Here is an 18,594-nt window from a genome sequence, read left to right on the forward strand (position 1 = left end):
GTACAGTGAATGGGCCACCTGAGACAAAACCTCTTGGCATCCACATCTCTACTGCAAAAACACTTGCTAGTGAGATATGACGATAGTGGGCATGGACACTGACAATTGAGAGACATTAGCTGACTGCTGTGACCTCTGAAGGTTGACTGTTTGAAACAGTGTTGGCAAAGACAAACAGGAACAAGAAACTCAGCTGATCAAGAAGACAGCCCAGAGAAAACAGGTGACACTGTGCACCTACTCAGTTCATTGTCTCCTACTACAACAGATGTGGCCAAAACTGTGGAGTCCTGACACATCATCTGGCGATTGTTTCACCCAGCATTTATCAGCATAATGTCAACCATTATCTTATGTGGTATTGGCTGCGACCTTTACAAAGGTCATTACAAGGGCATACAAGTTATCTGGAGCAGCCTTAAAGGGAGGAGTCATCCTGCATCACTGCTGTTCATGACTTTCATCTGTGAAACTTATACAAATACATTCATTCTTTACATTTAAAGATATAAACTAACTGCCATCAGAACGTCTTATTTGCGGAAGTGTCTAACATATTACACCTTCATGTGATCACATTTGCTGAACACAAGGAAAAAGCATTCCAAACGTTTTCTAGCGAAGTGCTTGCACTGCTAGCTTTCTGTTGCAAAAAACACCATCATTACAAAATATGACATCAACATCAATGTATTATTTTGTATTTCCTTTTTGTTTAAAGTTCAAAGAGTTTACTTGTTACTCAGTATTTCTTAGTCCCATCTGGTCTGATCATGAGTCATTTATTCTCACTTTTATTCCACTGATTTGAGATTGTAGGTGCAAACTATGCTCTTCATGAAGCGATGAGGGTGAATTAACATTAATCAAGATTTCAGCCAATGTACATTCATCATTCACTCATAGGAATAATTTAGAATTGATTACTTCATTTAGTAAAAGGAAAAAGCAAAGCACTGCATGAAATGTACATGAGACTTGAGCAAAATGCACTACTCTCAACCTCTGGATCAATAAATCAACAAAAATGAGGACAAAATTACCAGAATCACATTGCCTTGTTTTTCACGGTTTAAATGGCCCTGAGGCTCCATTCAGTCTCCATTTGTACATATCTATGTATCATAGCAACCCATTTCTTCAGCTAAAAGCTCCTGTAAGGTGTATGATTCTTGCATTATTCAAAGAATGCTGCTTGTATTCTGCAAATTTAACATCACTGCAGTCTTTGCTTAGGGAGAATATCAGAAATGCACCACAAAATAAGCATAGGGAAATTGCAGGGAGAAAGTTAGGACTGCAGATGCTGGAGATCAGAGTCCAAGGAGCAGGATGCTGCCTGACCTACTGTGCTTTTCCAGCACCACATTCTCCATAGAGAAATTGCACACTGTTGGCAGGCAGCCAATAAGCATGAAAGCAGTCAGTATATGATCACACCAAAAAGTCATGTTCTAATGCTAAAAGCCAATTTTGGTAGCCCAATGTAGCATTATTCACAAATTAATAATTTTTTTAAAAAGCCAAAATATGTCATCAGATCTCCTCTATCAATAATTAAACATTATACCGGCAATTCGAGGCTGTAGTATGGCTCAATGTTTCATAATTCACTTGTATTCTGAATGCTGGGATCACTGCCTCCAAATGGCATTTTCCTACTCTTTCATTAGGAGGGAGAAACATCTGCCTGAACACAAATTATCATTTGTGTTAGTACATAAAAGACCAGTTATTTCTTCACCACTTAAATTAGGTTGTCCCAGACAACCCCAGCCTTGTGTAGATGTGGTTGCATGTTGTACCATCTACAGGACATAGAATTTGAAGCATTCGAGTTGCATTATGGCTTGACTCTCCCTAAGTATTGTTTTATTCTCACATAAATGGAGTTTCAGATTTTTTTCTGTTCTCTTTCAGAATGTTATATTCTTAAGAAGTGGAAGGTAGTCCTTTTTTAAAGTGGTTGTTGACAGATGTTTTCTTCTTTTGCAGATCACAGGTGTTGTCCTATTGGCTGTTGGAGTATGGGGTAAACTCACCTTAGGTACTTATATCTCACTCGTCGCTGAGAATTCCACAAATGCCCCTTACGTACTCATTGGGACTGGCACTACCATTGTTGTCTTTGGCCTCTTTGGTTGTTTTGCAACATGTCGTGGAAGTCCATGGATGTTGAAACTCGTAAGTGACACACAGTTTTGCTGCATTGAACATGAGCATTGTACATACCTTGAAGCACTTTCATTGAAGGACAATTATTGGAGCTGTATATCACATTTGATAAAATCAATTTTGCAATTCTGTTCATCTGCGAATGTAATGAAATTTGAAACCAGTCATTCGTGCATCTTGTCAAGTCTGACACTCCAGTGAAGATGGTGGGGGCTGGTGACAATTGAAATGTGAGAACGTATGTAGATCGGAGTTGTGTAATTGTTGCATTTTCTTCCATCTTTTCCAATAAAACATAGTACAGTGGCAGATTTTAGCACACTGGTCTGCGCATATTCTCAAGGGATTGCAACCTACAAGCAGGCTAGAAGATGACAGGATGACTCTTTTCAAGAAGCAATTCCTTAATTTTACTGAACACAAACTATGTTCTCAGGAAGAGGTTGGAGGGAAAAAGCTACCAGTCCAAACTATTATAAAGAAAAACTGCCAATGCAACTACAAACAAATAAATAAACTTGGAAATTCAGTAACATCTGTAGGTTCTCTGAGCCAGGCTCTTGTATTTTACAAATTTGTCTTTTCCTTTTACAGATGCACATGAACATGTTTCCAAAATTATGAATTTATGGAGCATAAAGGCCTTTATCCCTAAGATAGAGTCATAGAGATGTACAGCACAGAAACAGACCATGCGATTCAACTTGTCCATGCTGACCAGATATCCTAACCTAATCAAGTCTCATTTGCTAGTACTTGGTCCATATCCCATATTCATATACCCATCCTTTTAAATGTTGTAATTGTACCAGCCTCCAGCACTTCTATGGCAGCTCATTCCATACATGCCCCACCCTCTGTGTGAAAACATTGCTGCTTAGGTCCCTTTTAAATCTTTCCCTTCTCACCCTGAACCTATGCCTTCTAGTTCTAGACTCCCCCACCCAAGGGAAAATATCTTGTACATTTACCCTATGCATGCCCCTCATGATTATATAAACTTCTCTCAGGTCACCCCTCAGCCTCTGACGCTCCAAGGAAAACAGCCCCAGCCTCTTCCTATAGCTCAAACCCTCCAACCCTGGCAACATCCTTGTAAATCTTGTCTGAACCCTTTCAAGTTTCACAACATCCCTCTGATAAGAAGGAGACCAGAATTACACACAATATTTCAAAAGTGGCCTATAACCAATGTCCTGTACAGCTGCAACATGACCTCCCAACTCCTGTACTCAATACTCTGACCAATAAAGGAAAGTAAACTAAGTGCAATCTTCACTACCTTATCCACCTGAACTCCACTTTCAACGAACTATGAATCTGCACTCCAAGATCTTTTTGGTCAGCAGAGAGCAGAGAAAAGTAGGTGCAAGGCATCTTTTCAGTGAAAAATCAAAGCCTTGATGTTTATCTTTTTGATTTCTGTTTGTAATTTCTGAGTTCAGGTGCTACCGCATTTTATTTTTGAGTACGTAGTTTAGCAGAAGCAGGAATTCCTTTCAACGTACTTTTGGGTTTACCTTGTTAATGATGTTTAAGATCAATAACATCTAGACCATTGCTTCTCTGTTTGCAGTATGCCATGTTCCTCTCCTTGGTATTCTTGGCAGAGTTGGTGGCTGGCATTTCAGGATTTGTGTTCCGACATGAGGTAAGTTTGTATGTAATCTTACTTGAATTAGGATCTAAGATCATGAATCCTTTATCTTGTTCTTGTATTTTCATCAGGTATTGCAAAGAGAATGTTTCAGTTTCATCCTCTTTATGAAATGACAGAGATCATTATGTAAAACTGCAGACTTTTTACACACTACGCCCCCCTCCCCTTCTTATCCCATCCCCAGTCACCATTTCGCCATCAGGAGCAGTCCCTTCTGCCAGTTATATTGTGGAATTCCTCCTTCTCAATTCTTCTGTGTTACTTTCTCTGCCTATCTTAAGTCCTTTTCATAACTTCTTTAACTGGGTTTTAGGTTGCATCTTTTAACCCCTCTTCCTTCCTATTCAATTTGCTGATCCAGCTGTATGTGCTTTGGAACATTTTACACTATTATAAGTGCAATTCGTTCAGTACAATACGAACAATAGCCATTTTTGTACAAATAATAAATATTGTTCTGTTTTTCTCAGATCAAGGACATCTTTTTCAAGACTTACACAGATGCTGTTCATAATTACAATGGAAAAGACGAGCAAAGTCATGCAGTGGATGACGTACAGAATAGTGTAAGTCATTTATAACTACTGTGTCAAATGTAATTAGTTCTCTTCCTATGAGTTCGGCAAGGATTATTACAAAAATATTGGGCTGTAATAGACAAAAGGTGTATCTGTAAATGTTGAAACCAGATCTGAAAGCTTGTCTACATGTAGTTACACTTTGTTTACTGGTATATCCCTTCACTGCTCTTTCATTTCAGTAATGTACTTACTTATATCAGATAAATCCCTGTCCTAGAGATTTTGAAAAAGTTGAATATAAGCTGAATAAGTAATAGGGCAAAAAAAAAAGGTACCCAGGGTTAGGCAAGGGAAAGAGTGGGGGAGGAGAGTTGAAAGAACAGTTTTGAGTGGAATAGAGAACTACAATCAGGACTGGGGAAGAGAAAGGCCATATTGGAGATTGAAGGCTTCCTTGTGGGAAGTGGGAAGGGAATATGGACCGGGTTATGTACTGAACAAAAATTATTAAGTATTACAAATAGACTCAAGCTGCAGGTAAAAAAATTATAAACCATCAACATACAACCTTACTAATTAAACCTCTAATCCTCTTGTAAACTTCCCCTTACACACACCAACACAGCACAGATAGGAAAATACATGGAGTATGGCCAGAAGGGAAATTTGGAAAAAACGTTCCGTGATTCCTGTTCACAAGAGTTTCTAGGGTGATTCCAGGGCTGGTGAAAACTCTAATTCACAGTTGTTCTTCTCTAGATGCTTTCACTGGGTTGCAAGAGGCATAGAGTGGCTTGTAATAAAGTTTTTTTTAACTTACCAATTAAAAACCATAGCCTACAGCAACGGCTGAAGGAAAGATGAACTGGTTTTCTCCAGGTTTAAAATGGCTTCCTGCACAGAATGATGGAGACCAGACAGCTTCTCTGTATCTTGTTCCTAGTTCCAAGCTGCTCAATTACTCAAGAAACTATCACAAGGTTGTTGGTAGGCAGAAGGCCTTTATCATCAATAACTGGTCACTGGTCCATAGACCAATGAACTTCTTGCTAACCAGAGCTCCATCTATACACAACCCATCAGCTTGAGTTAGTCTGCTGTAACTGCCAGCTGTACAAATAGTTTTAAGAATGAATGTATAATTACTTGCTTTCAAACTACACAGCAATCCTTTGTTTTACAAACCATTCTTTTCTCATTTCAATCCACAATGAAAACAGAAATAAAAAGACACTGGTCTTCACACTCTAATGCTGGTGTAAGTCAAGAAAAAATGTCAATGTTTTGGCATTTAATCACTGATTTGTTTGCATTGGTTTGACTACATAAGCACTTTGAACAATTACATTTAAATAGCCTCTAGGTTACCCATTGCTGCTGTGGATGCCAGGAGTAAAGAGGTGTCCCCTTCATCCAGTTTTTCTAGTGCACAAATAACAATTTATACATTGGATGATGTATTTTTATAAATTATGTCATTACAAAATGTTTATGTATATTGGAAATCACATATCCTGCCACTTTGGTAGGAAACTGGATGGATACAAGAAAGATCAGCATATGGCAGAACCTTTGCTGTCCCAATTCTGCTGAAAACAATGGTCACGAGAGAGTCAGAAATCTCAACCTATACTTTTAAACTAACTTTCATTTTGAATGATTGAATATTTGACAATAAATATTTATATAAATGAGGTTCACGTATGCCTGAGACTCTCACCTGCCAATCTATGGTACAATGATTCATTTCAGGTTGGCTGTACAGAAGCTCAGCCATTCCCTATAGTTGGTGCCAGAATCAAATTCCCAATGGGAATGCAGCAACACTGAGGCCAATAGGATTTGTGGGCAGCTTTCTTTGAGGTTTGCATTGAATATCTGTATTTTATCACTGATGGGAAAATCAAAGACTCCGTTAATTAAACAACAATTAACATAATGTTTAATGTTTTATGAATCCAGATTTTCTTTGCTTTTTCCTTATCCTTTTCTCCTGTCTATGTCTCTCTCATTGTTTTTACTTTATTTCTTTCTCTTGCTCTCAGCATAATCATACTTGTACAAGTCAAAAGTCTCTCTTTTGCAGCTACGCTGCTGTGGTGTGCAGAACTACACAAACTGGATCACCAGCACCTACTGGCCTGAGCACAGCTTTCCTCGGAGTTGTTGTATAAACAGCAGTGACTGTAACCCAGAGGATTTACGGAACATGACTATTGCTGCCACTAAAGTCTACCAACAGGTATAGACACATGGGGAGTTTGAGAAGTCTTACTGCACTTGCAACTTGAATTTTGTGCATAATTTACTTTTAGTTTTAAATACACAAAGGAAATGAAACATAATAAAGAAATAAATTTTCACTAAAGATTGTGCTCATCTTCAGATAACCTAACTCACTTTACAACCAATAAATGATCTTAAAAGTGCAGTCAAAGTAATGCAGCTTTATAGAGCATGTAAACTACAGACAACGTTCCATAAAAAACAATTCATCTGTTACTTTTTGAGCAAAGAATTTTAACATGCTGAGAGAACTTCCTGCTCCTCCAAACTTGAAATTTTAAGTGTCCAATTGAAAAGGCAGGAAGAACTCCTGTCTGACATTTCAGGATTTTCCTGTTCAAGTAAGTGGCCAGAAAGGAAGACCCACTTAGCCAAGACACAGAGACAATGCTGTCTTATGCCCATTAATTTTAATGTAGAAAATATTCATGAATGATCCTGCCCACTTTCCTTCCTCCACCATACTGTGGCAATTCATGAACTGTAACAGAAAAATCTAATCAATTATCTTAAAGATAGGGACTGTCAGAAATGCTCAGTGCTATAGTTTTAGAGTTGGGGAACTACTGCTCAGTGGGAGGATTAAAGCAATGAACTCAGGAAAGCTAAAAGAATGTTGTTTTTGTTTTATTGCAAGGGAAATTGAATGCATAACTGGGGAGGTAATGCTTCAGTTGTTCATGAGACCGCATCTGGAGTACTATGTACAGTAATGGTCCCTGTATTTATAAAGGCTGTTAATGCATTGGAAGTAGTTCAGACAAGGTTTACTAAACCAGTACCTGGAATGAGCAGAAAACACAATGAGGAAAGCCTAGACAGGCTAACCCTGTATTCTCTGGCATTTAGAACAGTCAGAGGTAATTTAGTTGAAACGTAAGATCCTGACAGGGCTTGATCAGGTGGATGTGGAAAGGATGTTTCTCCTTCCGGGAGAACTTAAAACTAAGGGGTCATAGTTTAAAAATAAGGATGCACCCAATTAATACAGAGATGAGGGAAAATAAGTCCCTCAAAAGGGTTGAGAGTCTTTGGAATTCCTTTCCTCAAAAGGCAAGGGATGCTGAAACTTTAAATATTTTTAAGGCTGAGTTAGATAGAGTATTGATGACCAAGGGAATGAAAGAATATTGGGGATATACAGGAATATAAAGTTGAGGTTAAAATCAGATCAGCCACGAGCTTATGAAATAGCAGAGCAGGGCTGAAGGCTGAATGGCCAACTTTTGTTCCGCATTCAAATGTTTGTAAATGGCCAGAGAATGTAAATTCTAATGAAGAGAAACTTTATCACAGCTTGTATTGTGCAATTTGCTATGTTTGCCTGTTTTTATTCTGCCCGTTCACTCCCATCTATTCACAACAGCAGTCTAAATTTGTGTTCTAAGTCAATTAGTGGTGCTTGATTATGCAGTTTTTGGACTCAGAAGTGAGTACAGTACTACTAAACAAAATCCTGAAAAATTAATGCCTATTAGATTTTATTTTGGTTCATGGGATTTGGAAATCATTGGCCAGGCCAGTACTTATTGCCCATCCATAATTGCTCTTGAGAAGGTGATGGGGAGCTTCCTCCCTGAACAGCTGCATCCCTTCAGGTGTAGGAATACCCTCAGTGCAGTTAGGGAGGGAATTCTAGGATTTTCACCCACTGATTTGATTCAGTGGATTTATGTGCTATTGCTATACAGGTTGTTGTGCTATAATGTGTGTTTCGTTAATGCAAATTCACTAGAACGCGATTGACGAATTGAGGACACCTGTTTCTATAGCACAGTGTGTATATGGTTATAAAATTAATCCGGCCCCATTAGTTTTGGTGGCGCTGATATTACGCAATTTTCTTAACATGGGATTGCACAAGAATGGAACTACCGCATTATGGCAGAACCGACTATATAAATACATTGCTTCTTAGCAAGTTTTGAGAATATGTGTAGCTCAGATTGAGGTCCTGGATGTAGGTTTGCTTGCTGAGCTGGAAGGTTCATTTCCAAACATTTTGTTACCCTACTAGGTAACATCTTCAGTGGGCCTCCGGGCAAAGCACTGCTGCTAGCACCTGCTTTCTATTTATATGTTTGGGTTTCTTTGAGTTAGTGATGTCATTTCATCACCACAGGAAATGACATCACCAACCCAAAGAAACCCAAACACCTCCTCAAGCAAACCTACATCCAGAACATTGTTTCTTATGCCATCCAACACCATCCCTTCCCCTTTGGAGGACTAACATCTGTGATCTTACTTCCAATGACTAATATTTCTATAAAATGGTAAGTCCCTTGTTGCTGCTGTCCTGAAGTTATAGTTAATCACAGTTTTAGTGTTTATAAACATTGATGCAAGAGATTTGTTTTCTTTGAGTGAAGACTTTGCTCAGACTGCCTGTTAAGAGTAGACAACTACTTGGAGTAAATTGTAAACCAAAACATATTTTTGTGCAACAAGAACATACATTTCTATAGTGAAGCAAAACCACCATGAATTACCCAGGAAGTGAAGCAGACAAAATTCGACACTAAGCCAAAGAAGGAGGAATTACGACAGGTGAGCAAAAAGAGGTGGCAGAACAGAGAGGTTGACAAATATTGAAACAGAAAATAGGAGAGGAGTAAGGAATTCAGCCCTTGGAACTTGTTCAGCTTTTCAATATGATCACAGCTGATGATTCAGTGTATTGGCCTCAACACCTTTCTGTGGCAGAGAATTCCACAGGTTCACCACACTCTGGGTGAAGACCACACTCTTCATTTCATTTCTAAATGGCCAATTCTGTATCCTTAGACTGTGACCTCTGTTTCTGGGCTCTCCAGTCATCAGGAGCATCCATCCTCCATCTACCCTCCTAGTTCTGTTAGAATTTTATAGCTTTTAATGAGATTCCCCACCTCCTCCTCCTAAACTCCAGTGAATATAATCCGATCTGATCCAGTCTCTCTTCACACCTCAGTCCTGCCATCCCAGGAATCAGTCTGGTAAACCTTCTGTTCCTCCATAACCAGAACATCTTTCCTCAGACAAGGAGACCAAAAATGCATATAATACTCGAGGTGTGGTCTTACCAAGGGCCCGTACAATCGCAGCAAGACATCCCCTGCTCCTGTACTTGAATCTTTCACCATTAAGTCCAACATACCATTTAGCTTCTTTAACGGCTGCTGCAGCTGCCTGCTCACTTTCAGCAACCAGGATTGACCCTTTCCCTTGCGCAATCTACCATCATTCAGATTATAATCTGTCTTCCTGTTTTTGCTGCCAAAGTGGATAACTTCAGATTTATCCATATTATTCATGATTTGCCTTGCATTTGGCCAGTCACTAAACTTAACCAAATCACACTGAAGCATTTCTGTATCTTCCTCAAAGCTCACTCTCCCATCCAGCTTTGTGACGTTGCACACTTGGAGATATTACATTTAGTTTCCTCAACTAAGTCAATATATATATTATGAATAGTTGAGATCCAAGCACTTATCCCTGAGGCACCCCAGTAGTCACTGGCAGACACTTGAAAAAAGACCCATTTATTCCAACTTTGTTTGCTGTACACCAACTAGTTCTCTATCGATGTCGGTACCATGTGATTTAATTTTACATGCAAATCACTTATGTTGGACTTTATTGAAAACCTTCTGAAAGTCCAAGTAAACCATATCCTTTGGCTACTCCCTTTGGCAAGAGAATACCAGACTATGATTGCAAAGTATGAGGCAATTGCTGGCATCAGTAGAAACATCATCCACAAAGAGTCAGTGTCTTTAAGGGAGAAAGCCAAAAGGAAGGAATGTGACATGTATTTGCGAAAGGATGGTCAGCATTCAAGTAGATCATCACATATAGGGCTGATAAGTATATGTTAGTAAGAATTACATAGAAAATGCCATTAACTTTATGACTGTTTTTATTTGTAGGGCTGTTATGAATTGGTGACCAGCTTCATGGAGACAAACATGGGAATTATTGCTGGCGTTGCATTTGGAATTGCCTTCCTACAGGTACAATCATCACTAGGGTCATTTTCTGATATTGCATACCTGATGCAGAACTTTATCTGCTGGGATTCATAATGGGAACTCTGGCATATTGTCAGTAATGTCATTATCTAACCCCTTATTTCTATAATTAAGGGAAAAGATCCTTCTTCAGGGCCTTGAATGATGGTCAAAATGGTTGACACTGTCATCTGGATCCATCTGTTTGAATGATAGTAATGAAATCTGCTGTCATATTTAGTTGGTGTATCCCTTGCTTTATTTTAACAGTGCCCTCTTTCCAAGGTAAGGACAGGGAAATGCTGTCTTGCAAAGATGTTGCAGAGAGACTTGAAGTGATGTAATTAGGCTCACCCATTGCCAATCTATGAGACCAGATTCAAACAGAATTGTGTTACATTTTGCCAGTCTGTACTTCATGTAAATAAAAGCAAATTACTGCGGATGCTGGAATCTGAAACCAAAAGAGAAAATGCTGGATAATCTCAGCAGGTGTTGCAGCATCTGTAATGAGAGAAAAGGGCTGACATTTCAAGTCTAACTGACCCTTTGTCAAAGCTAAAAAAAAGGAGAAATAGGGAGGTATTTATACCAGGCTGAGAGAAGGTGAATCATGGCTCCAGAAGCAAAGGTAGCAATAAAGAGGTGATAATGACAGTACATGGAGAGATTATAGGGAGATTAGGAGCTGTGAATGACCAAGGCTGAAGCCGGTGCGATGTGACAAAATATGTGGGGGATGGGTGAAGCAGAGGCAAAATGGAAAAGGGGGAGAAGGGTAGCAAAGGGGGAAAGAGGAGAGGGAAAAGGTGATTAGAGAGTGGGGAGTGAGAGAAAGAGAGACAATCAAGAAATAAGAGGTACAGAAACATGAAATTTTTTTTTAATAAAATAAAATAAATGAAATAAAATTACGGAGCAGAATGAAAACAGAGGGGTCGAGATGGGGCAATCATCTGAAGTTGTTGAATTCAGTGTTGAGACCAGCAGGCTATAACGTGCCTAGTCGGAAGATGAGATGCTGTTCCTCCAGTTTGCTTTGAGCTTCACTGGAACATTGCAGCAGGCTAAGGACAGACATGTGGGCACGGGAGCAGGATTGTGCGTTGAAGTAGCAAGTCATGGGATAGTCTGAGACCTGATTGCGTACAGACCGAAGACACTCAGCAAAGTGATCACCCAGTCGGCGTTTTGTCTTTCCGATATAGAGGAGACCACATTGGCAGCAATGAATGCAATAGACCAAATTGAACGAGGTCCAAGTGAAATGCTTCGTAATCTTAAATTGAGTGTTTGAGGCCTTGGATGGTGAGCATGGAAGAGGTAAAGGGGTAGGTGTTGCACCTTCTGCGATTGCATGGGAAGGTGCCGTGTGTGTTGGGAAAGGAGTTGGGGTGATGGAGGAGTGGACTAGGTTGTCCTGGAGGGAACGATCTCTGCGGAATGCAGACAGGGGGAGGGAAGGGAAGATGTGTTTAGTGGTGGCGTTGTGTTGGAGTTGGCGAACATGGCGGAGGATTACTCTTTGCATGTGAAGGCTGGTGGGGTGAAAGGTGAGAATAAGGGGGACCCTATCCTTGTTCTGGGAAGGGAGGGAGGGGGTGTGGGTTGTGGCACAGGAGATGGACCGCACGCTGTTGAGAGCCCTATCAACAACTGTAGGTGGGAAGCCACGGTTGGAGAAGAAGGAGCACATATTAAGAGCACCACTTTGGAAAGCGGCCTCATCGGAACAAATGCAGTGGAGGCAAAGGAGCTGAGAGAAAGGGATAGAGTCCTTACAGGACATAGGGTGAGAAGAGCTGGAGTCCAGATAGCTGTGGGAGTCAGTGGGCTGGTAATGGATATTAGTAGATAGACTAGTGCCGGAAATGGAGACAGAAAGGTCAAGGAAAGGAAGGCAAGTGTCGGAGATGGACCAGGTGAAGGTGATGGAGGGATGGAAACTGGAAGCAAAGTTTATGAAGTTTCCAGGTCAGGACGAGAGCATGAAGCCGCACCGAAATAGTCATCGATATACCGATAAAGCAGTTCTGGAAGGGGACCCGGGTAGGCCTGGAACAAGGAATGTTCCACATACCCCATGAAAAAGCAGGCATTGCTAGGACCCATGAGGGTACCCATTGCTACACCTTTGATTTGGAGAAAATGGGATGAGTTGAAGAAGTTGTTGATAGAGAGAACAAGTTCAGCCAGGTGGAAGAGAGTGGTGGTGGATGGAGATTGTTCGGGCCTCTTCGAGAAAGAAGCAAAAAGCTTTCAAGGCATCTTGGTGTGAGATGGAGGTGTAAAGAGATTGTACATCCATGGTGAATAGAAGGTGGTTAGGCTCTGCGAATTGAAAGCTGTCAATGTGTCGCAAGGCATCAGAGGAATCCCAGATGTAGGTGGGGAGGGAGTGAAGGGCTTATGCCCGAAACGTCGATTCTCCTGCTCCTTGGATGCTGCCTGACCTGCTGCACTTTTCCAGCAACACATTTTTCAGCTCTGATCTCCAGCATCTGCAGTCCTCACTTTCTCCGGGGAGGGAGTGAACCAGAGGAGTAAGGATGGAGTCAAGATTGGAGGAAATAAGTTCAGTGGGGCAGGAGCATGCTGACACAATGGGCCTGCTGGGACAGTTCTTCTTGTGGATTTTGGGGAGTAGGTAGAAATGAGCTATCCGGGGTTGGGAGAATATGAGGTTGGAAGCTGTGGTGGTGGTTGGGGGGGGGGGGGGGGGGGGGGGGGGGAGAAGGCATTCACAACTCCTATCTCCATATAATCTCTCTATGCACTGTCATTATCACCTTTGCTTCTGGAGCCATGACTCACCTTCTCTCAGCCTAGTATAAATACCTCCCTATTTCTCCCTTTTTTTAGCTTTGACAAAGGGTCAGTTAGACTCAAAATGTCAGCTCTTTTCTTTCCTTACAGGTGCTGCAAGACTTACTGAGATTTTCCAGCATTTTCTCTTTTGGTTATACTTCATGTAAACACTGACACACAAGTTAAAAACCAGCTCAAAATTCTATCACTTTTTTGTCATGAAATGACACAGTTTTTATTTTCCTTTTCCAGTTAATTGGAATGTTGCTGGCATGTTGTTTGTCTCGATTCATCACTGCAAACCAGTATGAAATGGTGTAATACAGGGTTGAAGAAGGTAAGATGCACTTGTGAATACAATTGTTAACTTTGCTCCACAGTATGCAGAACAAATACCATTTTCAGAAAATGTATGCAACAGAAGTGGTCAAAATGGTTTCAAAATTAGCAGCTAATTTACAATTGCGTACTAAACTGAAATCAAATTAAGCATTTTTGATCTAGAGTTGTCTTAGCAAAATATTTTTACCAATTTCATTTGTATAGTTTTATTTTGAATTTGAGGAGGGAGAAAAGGCGAATTTGGATTTTCTGGATCAATTCTAATTACATTTAAAACCGTTAGTACTATCTCACTATCCTGTTGCCCCAAAACTGATTTCAAAAGAATGAAAATTTAGGAGAGAAAATTGTGCTTAGGACATTGGAAGAGACATTTAGAAAGTATTCAAAATCTTGTCCTGAATAGATCAAATTATATGGTTTGATGAAACTTGTCCTTGATTGTCTTTTGAACGATAGTTGTTGGAATCTTTCCAAGATGTAGGTTTGTGGTATCACACATTTTCTTTTAGTGACATTAGGAGGATTGTCAGCTCTGTCAAGTGTCTGAGATTGGAACTCTCTGGGCAGTGAGGAGAGAAATGTTAATTTGAAATATTAATGAGGAAATGAAGATGACAAAATGACAGGAAGGAAGAGAGAAGAAACCTAATGTTAACCAGCAATCCAGACAAGTTATGGTAAATTGCCCGTAGTGTTAGGTGAAGGGATAAATGTAGGGGAATGGGTGGGTTTTGCTTCGGCGGGTCGGTGTGGAATTGTTGGATTGAAGGGCCTGTTTCCTCACTGTAAGAAATTTTAGATTAGATTAATGAGACGTATCTGATATTTGAGAAGAACAGGGAGCTTGGTAGAGGTGGAGAAAGAGCACTTTTAATCAAGGATGGTGTTAGTACAATAGTTAGATGAATTTGTTCCTCAATAATCCTCAACACTAGTGCCTCGAAAAGTTGTGTACCCAGCCCCCACTGTACTCCTTATGCACTCATGACTGTGGCCAAATTCTGTCCTAACTCCCTTTACAAACTTGGTGATGACACCACATTAGTAGGTTGGATCTCAAACGACAGTGAGACAGAGAATAGGAGGGAGATAGACAGCTTAGTGGCATGGTGTACAGACAATAGTCTCTCCCTTTAATGTCAGCAAAATGAAGGAGCTGGGCATCGACTTCAGGAAACTGAGTGGAGGACATATCCATGTCTGTATCGATGGTGCTGAGGCAGAGCTGGTTGAGAGCTTCACGCTCGGAGTAAATATCACCAATGATCTATCCTAACGCATCAATGTACAGACAAGAAAGCACATCTATACCTCTGCTTCCTCAGAAGGTGAAGGAAATTCAACATGTCCACAGTGAGTCTTACCAGTTTTATGAATGCGCCACAGAAAGCATCCTATCCGGTTGTATCACAACTTAGTATGGCAACTGCTCTTCCCAAGATCACAACAAATTATAGAGAGGTGCGGACACAGCTCAGTCCACCACAAAAACCAACCTTCCATCCATTGACTCAGTCTACACTTCCTGCAGCCTTGGGAAAGCAGGGAATATAATTAAAGACCCCTCCCACCTGGTTATGTGCTCTTCCACTCTCTTCCATCGAACAGAAGGATTAAAAATTTGAAAATACATACCAATCGATTTAAGGACAGCTTCTTCCCCATTGTTATCAGACTTATGAACAAATGTCTCATGTATTAGAATTGATCTTACTCCGCACCTTCCCTGTAACTGTGACACTATATTCTGCATTCTGTTTTATTATCCTGATGTATTTCTGTAAGGTATGATTTGTCTGGTTAGTACGCAAAAATGTACTTTTCACTTTATCTTGATACATGTGACAATAAAGCAAATTAAAAATAAAAATCATTTGGGTGGAAATGAGGATTAGTGGGGACAAGAAGTCATTAATGGGAGTAGACTATAGGCCCTCTAACAGTAAATACAGTGTAGGAAATTCACACTTTCAGGACAGAGATGAAGGGAATTCTGAAGTTTGTATGACTTTGGAATTTTTGGCTTCAGAAGGCTGTGGTGGTGGGGTCATTTAATACTTTTAAGGCAGAGGTAGATTGATTAAATTACATAACAAAAAATCCATGGTTACTGGGAGTTAATGGAAATGTTGGAATTTGAAACGTAAACAGCCACAACCTTATTGAAGGCGGAATCAGGCATGGGGACAGAATGACCTATTTCTGTCCTAGTTTCTATGTGACTCCAAAGCCCTAAGATATGACATAACAATTTTGATGCTGTACCTCATAAGGAAGTATTACATCGTGTGCTACTGGGCTGTGTAGACCAAGAGTTGATCCTTAATCTGTGCCAGGTTTACAGTTTTCACTGGGATTTACAGTAAATGCTATCAATTAGGTTTGCTGTCTCAGGTCTGCAAATGGGGAAAATTGTTCATGCTTCCTGGGAGTTAGTTAGGTACATAATTGTGTTTGATGTGATAGTCTGAGGGTTAAATTATTATCTGACATTCACTGCCTACAATAGCATCAAATATATGATAAACTGGGAAAGTTATCAGACTATCCTTCCCATCTGTCAAATGCTGTACTGCTTTCCTTAAGATACGAATAAGAGTAGGAAAATCTGAAAATGTATTTATATGAATATTCTCTAAAAGATATTTTTTTGGACAATTTTGTGATGGTTTGTTTCCTTTTACAGGAATATGGTCTAATTGGACAGTTTCTAATGTAGGATTTGTAGAAGATCAGGCCACCATCCTCTGAATTTGAATACACTACCCTTTCTGTTCTTGGTAGGGCACCATTTCTTGTCATACAGTTGTGCAATAAAGGGGTAGTTTCCCTTTTTCATATTGAACATCAAGGCTTTTAAGATGCTGATGACTGCAGTAGTTTTGCTACTTGGTCAGTTTAATGGATATCATAACATGTTACAACATGTACCATAACTGCATTGATGTGGCTCTGCATGTAGTGATCTATGAGGTTTTTTGGGGGGGGAGGGATTAGAGGCTGTTTAGCAGTGTCACTGGAATTTTTACATCTTTTTATTTATAGTGATAAGTATTGATGACTATTTAATATAGATATTATAGTTTTTAATTTGTTTCATACACTGTTATTCTGCCTTATGGGCTTAGAAATGAAATAAATGGATAACTAGGGGAAAAAAATAGAAGTACAATAGTAATGTATTACTTGAAGGGAGAATAAAGCGTGTTTCCCTGAACCTAAACTACAATTGAAGTTTTTTAATTAGAGTGTCATTAAACATTGCTGCTTATGCCACTAAATGTAGCATCCTATCACATATAAAATGCAGTTATAATTGTATTGTTTGTTACGTGAAATAATATTGCTTCTGTTTTTGAGTATTTATATGTTAATATTTCTGTTGTAATGTATGTAGAAGGATGTTAATCAGCTATTATGTTTCCTGTTAATTTAACAAGGGATGAATCTATGTTACGCAAGTCTGATGAACATTTCCAAAACAATCTGTAGCTGAAATTAATGCATTTTAGAACAGCCACCAATTAGCATGCCAACATGACTGCAACATTGTGAGCTTATGTGAATTCTGCATTAATAAATACTGTTAATTACAATTCTTTTCAAGTCTCCCTCTTTCATTGCTATGCTGTGATTTTGGTGATGCAAGTATCAAAATGCTTCATAATTATATTCCTGTAGATTTGATTTGCTTGTCTTTTTTCCTGTCACTCTATATGGGCTTTGTCCTTTAGCCAAATTGTACAAATGCAGCATGTCTTCCGAAAGGTTAACATCAAGTCCTAATTTAATACAATAGAATATGCGGTCATTCTTTAAAATTGTTGAGACAAAATGATCTGGAAGTTTATATCCAAACCTTGACTCATGATTAATTCAGAAGGATTTAGTGGCAGAATTGTTGAAATTCTTCCGTGTGTGTAGGCAAGCCTTGAAGTGTTCTCCCTTCCTGATGAAGAGCTTATGATTGAAACATCATTCTCCTGCTTCTCGGATGCTGCTTTTCCAGCACCACACTTTTTGACTTTGAAGGGTTCTCCATTTGGATGAGGGCCATGAAGTATTTTTGTCCTCATATCCATACAAGGCTCAAGCAAGCTTACCTGCTAGACCTGTTGCTCATCACTGATCTCCCCGTGGCCAAAACGTGGCCCAATGGCAAGTGGCCAGAGCCTGAAATGGTTTAAGGTGGACTCATACAGTTCGGTGCATACAAGGTGGAAAAGACACCCGTGGAATTTAATAGCTGTCCCATTACCCAACTGGGAAAGCCACTTGCAACAGACGTTTAAGTTCTAGAAGAATAGCAGCCTATTGTTCAAATAAGGCATTTGAAGTTCAGATGATATGCTGCTTATCAATGCTGAGGAAGAGTAGGGAAAGGTATAAATCTGGTGTACGACTACAAACTGGGATTTCTTAAAAGATTTCTCACCCTGCTAAAATTTCTCAGTTGTTTGTCAGCTCAACTCTCTGAAGTTTATTCCAAGAACATCATGAATTGGATTTTTTTTACTGAAATCTCTGATACAAGTATTATTAGGCTTTTTTTTTGTCTTGACAATATTCCAAAGCAAGATACAAACAAAAATACAAACTTTTTAAATAAGCATCCATCTGTCTCAGGAGAAAGCAGACCATGTCTGGGTGTGTGTCAATTGAAAATTGCTTGGTGTGCCTGCAAAGATAGTCTCTTCCTCAGCTGGTGGAGATGAAAATGGTTGACCCATGAGTAAATAATGGTATTTCCTTCCACTAGATGTCCTTTGTTTTTGCCATTTGGTCATTTCTTTATTCCTCTGAA

At 39.7% G+C, this 18,594-nt stretch overlaps 1 protein-coding gene across 1 annotated transcript in view; it reads left to right on the plus strand.

The window, feature by feature from the left end:
* Nucleotides 1–17,386, plus strand: part of tspan7 (tetraspanin 7) — a 115,541-nt gene extending 98,155 nt beyond the window's left edge. The window contains exons 2-8 of the mRNA XM_072585120.1: nt 1,996–2,184; nt 3,752–3,826; nt 4,306–4,401; nt 6,443–6,598; nt 10,557–10,640; nt 13,698–13,782; nt 16,477–17,386. Coding sequence (XP_072441221.1) covers nt 1,996–2,184; nt 3,752–3,826; nt 4,306–4,401; nt 6,443–6,598; nt 10,557–10,640; nt 13,698–13,766 — 669 coding nt within the window. The 3' untranslated portion in view covers nt 13,767–13,782; nt 16,477–17,386. The remainder of the gene's footprint in view (nt 1–1,995; nt 2,185–3,751; nt 3,827–4,305; nt 4,402–6,442; nt 6,599–10,556; nt 10,641–13,697; nt 13,783–16,476) is intronic.
* The last annotated feature ends 1,208 nt before the right edge of the window (nt 17,387–18,594 follow it).

Source organism: Chiloscyllium punctatum, chromosome 15 (genome assembly GCF_047496795.1).
Source record: "Chiloscyllium punctatum isolate Juve2018m chromosome 15, sChiPun1.3, whole genome shotgun sequence".
Taxonomy (NCBI): Eukaryota; Metazoa; Chordata; class Chondrichthyes; order Orectolobiformes; family Hemiscylliidae; genus Chiloscyllium; species Chiloscyllium punctatum.